The following is a 7,113-nucleotide window of genomic DNA, read 5'->3' as shown; positions in this document are numbered from 1 at the left end:
GATTCTGAAGCGGCCCCCACTTTTAGCGGCAACTTCAGGGGGCATTTTATGTTCCCTGTCATGTAAGCAGTTTACTGTCTATGTACATATTTTGGTCCCTAGGCCTAGCGCTGTTAATTTAAAGGAATAGTGTGTGTGTATTTATAGGGTAGCAAAGATGTACAAATAGGAACACTTTCCCTAGTAGATACCTAGTGCTAGAAGCTGATAAATCCGCCACGGCTCTAGCGTGAGAATTATTCAGCCGTGTGCATGTTATTTTCTTGGTCTTGATGGCAGTACAGGTGCATGCTCATGGAGCTGAGTGTCCTTATAGCATTAAACTTTTAACCAAGAAAATAACCACGATATTTAAGATGATTTATTTACACATTTTATTTAGTCCGATAACCCCAGCCTCTGGATCCAGCAATCTTTTCTGTAACAGGTCTACATTTGGCTTCAGGCAGCGCCTCTCGAGCTGCTTTCCTCATTTGTCTCCTCACCGCCTCCTGGGTTATCTTCTGGAAGACAAAGTCGATGTTAATCGTGGTTGGGACTTTAGAATCAATGCCGCAAAATAAAGTGATTTACCCGGGAAACTTACCAGGTGTACGATCTTCCTTCTCATTGTCATCGTGATCTATTTTCAGCTGCTCCAGAAGTTTTCTGTTTGCATCTTCCAAAGCCTTTTAATGACAAAAGCACAACGACGAAGGATAATAAACAGCAGCCGTTATGCTATTGTGGAGAATATTGAAAACAGTCACTATTGGCGCAAAAATCTCTTGTTCTAGTGGATGAATGCGATGATAACCATCCTAACGTGTAATAACGTTATAACCACGTGTAAAACCGTGTAATAACGCGTGCATTGTGGGTAACAATTAATACGAGATTCTGGAAACACTCCAAGCACAGATATATCACGATACAATCAGACAAAGAGCTTCCATACTCACATTCAAGATGGCGACTTCTGCATCCTCGTTGTGAAGCCGTTTTGCTCTCTCAAGTGCTTTCTCAAAGCTGGAGACGGACGACTGGTAATCCTTTAGCTTCACTGCACTCACAGAAATAGACATTGTCAGCTACTCTTATCCAAAAATACGATGTCTATGTTGAAAAAGCTAACCAAGGCCTTCAGCAATTTAGTCTCCAGAGTCCTTATTGCAGATGTATTGTGTCTGCTTATTACAATCTCCGGAATATTTATCTTTCATCGTTACGATGGCCAGAATGCTGGTCAATTACCTTGGGCTTGTGCCACTAAAACACTAGCATTAAGCTGCCACTCAACGTCCTCGGCTTCCTCTGCTGCCAGGAGTGACTTTTCTCCATATTCTTTAGCCTCGGCTGCTACTTCCAGCTCCAAATAGCATCTCCCGATTTCATGGAACAGCCAGGTCTTCTCCAGACTCGATTTTGCCAAAGGGATCTTCTCTTCCCACCTGTGGCAGATTTTACGGCCAATGGATATGTAAAAGCTGAGTGTTTATTAGGAATGCTGTCCACAAAGCCCCGTATGATATCCACTCCATACTATAGTAAATCTGCTTTACGCAACCAACGAAAACAGGCAGAAAGTGAATCCAACAACTCGCTTTTATCACGCTTGGAATAAATGTGTGAGAGGAGGTCCCTCGGAAAAAATATATTTCTCCTTGAGCATAACATATGGTGCTGCACACAGTAATGTAGGTTGGTATTGACAAGAACCTCATTTTATCTCGTTTTATTACAACCTACTCTATCGGCAGACATGAAGGCTGCCATTGTTTGTCGGTTATGTCATACTTTGTGTGCATTTCCCTCCTTAAGCACCACGCTCATACGGCCACGCTAATGACGTTCAGTGCTCGGTAGACTGCCATTAGTCAAAGTGTCCGATTAGGTTAAAGTAAGCGATTAAGACTGAGCCGCGTGTTGTTTACCGCAGGCAAAGCGATAAGCGTACTGGGAATTTAAAAGACGTGGAGCAGGCATCGCCAAAGCCCACTTTATGTGACCTGGAGACCCAGAGAATCAGGGCTTCACCCGGAGACTCCTCATCAAATGCGAGACTTCCCAGGTGATACAGAGTCAGAAGACTAGGCTGAGATAGCAGAGCTAATACCCATACAAATGGCTCATATACCGCTGGTAACGTTAGATTACGCCAGTAAAGAAAACGGCACAATAAGTGTTAATCTGATACTAGAAATAGAAAATGATGGGAGTCCTCCTATGGCGGGGCTAAAGGATCTGCATGCCCGCTGATGCACTAGGTCTCCCTGACTTGTGGTGCTTTGTGGTCTCACACAAATTATATTATTTTCTGGACAGACCCCCATCCTCCGGAGACATTACTTACACTTTGATTGCATCATTAAATTTCCCAATCCGTGCATAAACTCTCCCGATGTTATCCAGGGCCCGGGATTTTGCTTCAGGGAGGTCGCTGTAAGAAGAGTTTTCTCTTTTAATACCGCGATGCAGTCAGTTAAACATCGTAACTCGTCACGTCTCAACACAAAGCAGCACCTCCCTGCATGCGCAGAGGTTACCACGTTCTAGGATTCATTGGTGAACTCCCCACGTGCAAGGATGTGCTGGGGTATTTGTAACGTAGTGTAAGAGGGTAGACGATGCCTCTAAGAGCAGCTATTATTGTACAGGTGAAACACTCATTTCTTGCATTTACCATTCCTTTGCAATCTCCAGATCTTTCTGGTGGCTCTGGAGCGCCGTCTCCATCCGTCCCGCGTCCATCTGCGCGTTGCCAATGCAGCTGTAAAGGTTCCCAATCAGCTCCTGTCTGTTGGGGATGTCCTCTCCTGGCCAGCTCTGAAGGGTCTTCAGCACTCGCTGGGCCTTCTTACAGCTCTCCTCTGCGTTACCTTTAAGTGAGACTGGGGGGGAATACAGGAGGAGTAACGGGGGAAATCAGCATCATGTAATATGATGAAGAATAAACAGATCTATTTGGATACACTTTAAATAAGAGAAAAGCCAGACATATTATGACACACGGTAATACTATCAATAAACTGTAATACCGATCACCAAATAGAGAAATGCTCTCATTTTTTATAAAATAGCTTTTTCTTCCCATATCTTATTTTTATTCTGTAATGTTTTTCTTTGCCATATCTTGACCTTTGGGTTTATCTTAACCGTGCTATCTAGTTTACCTTTTAAAATAACCCTAAAAATGATCTGCGTGCACCATAGTTATGATTATTAGCACATCTCTGTAAAATAAATCTGCTATGTCTGTGCCCCGTAAGGCGACGTCTAATTACAGCCCGCGGATAACCCCGCCGTTTCCGCTGTAATGTATTGTGGTGAAGGCTGAGGTTACATACGCTGGTCAATCTCCTCCAAACTTTTTAGAATGTATCTGCTGGGGTCAGTCGGCTTCTTATCCCGGTTCCATTTCTGCTGCATGATCTTGCGATCTCTTTCACGGGCATAGATGGGCTTTTGCTGTCTCCAGAACTCTGTGCGGGTGTCTAAATACGTGATGCCATGCATGATCAAGTCCTGTAGCTTTATGCCACTTCTGGTGTTTTCTTTCACAAGATCTGCGTGGGCAGAAACATCAAAATCAAAATGTGGATTACCGGTGAGAATATAAATCCGATTTTTAATGCAAACAATGGGGTGACAGGATGAAAAGTAGGTATAGATGCCCCTTTACATAAGTCTCACTGGCTGAGCCAATGTGGGCATGAACCGGACTCAAGACCAACTCCTAGCTTGGCCAAGCTCATCAGGAGTGGCGGAGTGTGAGCCGGAGCCGAGCTCCTCACATTTCACGTTTGGGTCCCCCGTTTTGGGACTTTCCTGAATCTGATGAGGCAGTGCAGATCGGCTCGGGTGGACTTGGCTCACGACTTGTCAATTTCTGTGTATATTTAACTCACGAAATTATTATTTTAAGGAGTGTGGTACTAAAACACGTCTTCCTTCTTGGGTTGACATTTTGGATCCATGAGTCTATTTGATATCTCGGATAATACATTTCATCCAGCAGTGTCCAATGTTTTAGAGACTTGGAGGTCCTAAGCTAAAAGAAATGTTTTCATTACACGGTAATCACCTTCATCCTTCAGAAGAGACTCCAGATATTCCTTATCACTGTAGAGTTCTCCAAGGAGGTGCCGCGCAGTCTTTTGGCTTCTTAATGGGTCCACCTTCTTCTGTTGCTTTGTGTCCTTCTTGGGGGCTTTAATTGTCACCTTCTGTTTCGCTCTCTTGCTCTACATTGTAATAAAAGCGGGCATATTAAATTATACATATCAATGACATCATCTTGTGGTCATCGATTACATCCTCGCTGAAAACACAATTTGTCTTTGACAGTGAGCTCCAACGCACATTAATCTACTAACCACGAAGCTTGATATACCCAGTTTAGGCCTCTATAATATTCCGTTTACTTGCAGATCTGTATTTCTCCTGGTATGCATTATTTATTCACTAATAATCACTATTTCAGTGATTATTGTAAATAGCAACCACCATTACGTGGCTATATTATGGATTCCAGACTGCGGAATAGAGGATTTGATAAAGTGACAGATCTCCTTCCATTGTAAATGACATCTAGCGTTGGAGAAACAAGAACATTGGTCATGGCTCCTAAAATAACACAGAACAAGCTGGAAAGCGTATTAAGGGCGCCGCAGCAGATCTATTTCTTTAAAATGGCGCCACAATGAATCCGCCGGCTATTTACGCTTCTTAAAGCTGTGTTCACAGGTGTGGATCATAACTCTATCTTGATAAACGATGACCCCTTTTATTGAACTCCTACCTCTTCTTGTTTGCTCAGAAAACAGATATCGGATTTATTCTCTAGTTTGACGGAGGAAGGAGCTGCAGAGAGACAGAGAACTCTGTTAGACGCTTAAGATCTGTTTGGTAAAACACTACTTTCATATTTATTGTAAAAAACATCGATACTCGGTGTACCCCCAGTGTAAACAATGCACAAAGCTACAACAACGTCTTAACAGCCCTACAATCCACGTGACTAAATCCAAGGTCTACAAAATCATTTTCATCATCAGAAGAGTAGCCGGACTTTGGACTTTTTCACATATGTATTGTGATTAAAGTACATAAATGGCATGGGGGGGACTAAGTCGACGTACCGGCATAAAGTAAGCAATGACTACATGGAAACTCGCGTGATAAGAGACTCCTAATATGTACATTATTTATCAACAACATACTAAATGCACGTTTGAGGTTACTCACTTCCCACAGAATTCTCGATCGCTTCTTGTGCTTTTTGAATGCCTAAGCGAAACTCTTGGAGTTCGGGTCGTAGTTTGAACCCTCTGTGGTAATAGACAAGGGCAAATTCAAAGTCTCCCATGGCATACAGAGCCTCGGCTTTCTGGTAAAGTCCCTGCAAGAAGCAAAAGTAACGCACTCTACATCCAATGTTTGTTTTTTGTGTTTCCATCAACAGAAATATTGTTATTCGTGGTAAAAACATGAATGTGATCTTAATGTATCTGAATGTGATGATCAGGCTTTTCACCAGAAACTTAAAAGAAGAAGAAGATGTTGGGAGATGTGAGCGACCTTCAGGAGACCGTGCCTCTGATCGAGATCTAAACCATGACACCTTGGAGCAGCCCTTCAAGGAATATGAGTTATACTCTGTGGGGCACAGTGTGGCTTCTCTTTAAAGACATTTTACGGTAACATAAGGAAGGACTTCATCTTATTAAATAACAATGTCATAAAATGAAGGGCACAGGAGGGCTTTACAGGCCACATAAGTTCAATAATGGGCCTAATGGCTGCATGCGCGATGGGTCTTACCCTGAAGAACTCGCTCTCCTCCTGTAGAGAGGCTTCTGCGTCTCGTAGGGCAGATTCCGGGTCTCCAAGCTTTAAGAAGCACTTTGAGCGAGCGACCAAGCAGTGCTTCTCCGAGGGCTGAAGAATCAGAGCCTGAAATTCAGGAAACAGTGTAAACAGTGTTACGATGTGTCCAACCTTTCTATGCCTTTTTTGCTAAACCATTTGTCCTCATATATATATAACTATGTATAACTTCAGTTTTCATCGTGTTCAAAACAATCTGGTCTATGTGTACTTGAGTTTTTAGTGAGACACAATCAGTAATGGGTAGGTCATCTGGTTGACTGCCGTATTGTAACTCTATAACTGGATCTTTTATACGCAGTGTGCCAAGAGCTAGAGATCACACCAATCACAAGATCACAAGCTTCAGATCCACCCGAGCTTATTAACAAGACTGCCAAAAAATGTGGGCAGCAACACTTTGTCATCAGGCGGCCGCTAGCGAAACAAGTGCCAGGGCCGCCTCGTCATCGCCAATCTGGCCCTGTAGTAAAGAATATAAAGGTCCAAAACACACCAGACAACAGGCTGTGTATTTATTACTAAGTCCGATCCATTCACTAAAACGAACCACACAAGAAAGGGCGTATAAAAGGAGCACAGAGATGATCCAGTCAGGGGGGGGGTGCTAGGGTTATATAGAAACATGGCTGCAGGGAAAATGCTTTTCGTATATTAAAAAAGAAAAGAAAAGAAAAGGGTTCTCTTAGTGGCCCTAAACCTCAAATCAGAGCAAGTGGGCTCCTTAACAAACCTTCCCTCCCCAGCAAGGGAGAAAGTAGGGATGACCAGGGGGGCAGATAATGCCCGGGGGGGGGTAGATAATGCCGGGGGGGGGCAGGGAGTAAGAGTTTAGAATAAAGGAGTTTAGTGAAGCTATTAAATTCGGTTCTTACTGGAGGGTAATGCAGAGGGTTTCGTTAAGACCGATTTATTACATTTACGGGATCTCACAGCGCATAAATCGATGGCTGCCTCCGCCCTCCCGGTGAGTCTGCCGGTCGCAGTCATTGATCCCCGCAGTGTACGGATCGGTAACGGCAATATCCAATCAATAATCCATATCACCCGAGGATGAACCCCTGGAACCCCCTGCCCCCCCCCGCTCCCCCTCCTCACATTGCCGAAGCTTTCCACCGCCTTCTTGTACTCCCCCTTCTGGCACAGCTGCTCCCCCTCCGCCATGTAGGTGGTGAACGAGCTGCGGAGCCCCTGATCGCCGTCGATCTCCGTCTCTGCCATCATTCAGCCGGTGCGATAAAAAGA

General features: G+C 44.0%; 1 protein-coding gene across 1 annotated transcript; it reads right to left on the bottom strand.

The window, feature by feature from the left end:
• Positions 1-356: 356 nt before the first annotated feature.
• On the bottom strand, positions 357-7,113 carry ODAD4 (outer dynein arm docking complex subunit 4). The gene is made up of 12 exons (XM_053453574.1): positions 6,967-7,113; positions 5,803-5,934; positions 5,227-5,380; positions 4,781-4,842; positions 4,064-4,223; positions 3,327-3,545; positions 2,663-2,870; positions 2,333-2,419; positions 1,234-1,430; positions 942-1,042; positions 587-668; positions 357-503 (listed from the first exon to the last, which is right to left on the bottom strand). Exons 1-12 carry the CDS (start codon positions 7,090-7,092, stop codon positions 442-444), a joined length of 1,590 nt encoding a protein of 529 aa, XP_053309549.1. The 5' UTR covers positions 7,093-7,113; the 3' UTR covers positions 357-441.

Source organism: Spea bombifrons, chromosome 13, assembly GCF_027358695.1.
Source record: "Spea bombifrons isolate aSpeBom1 chromosome 13, aSpeBom1.2.pri, whole genome shotgun sequence".
Taxonomy (NCBI): domain Eukaryota; kingdom Metazoa; phylum Chordata; class Amphibia; order Anura; family Pelobatidae; genus Spea; species Spea bombifrons.
Note: the sequence above shows the minus strand (reverse complement) of the source record. Positions and strands in the feature narration are given on the sequence as shown.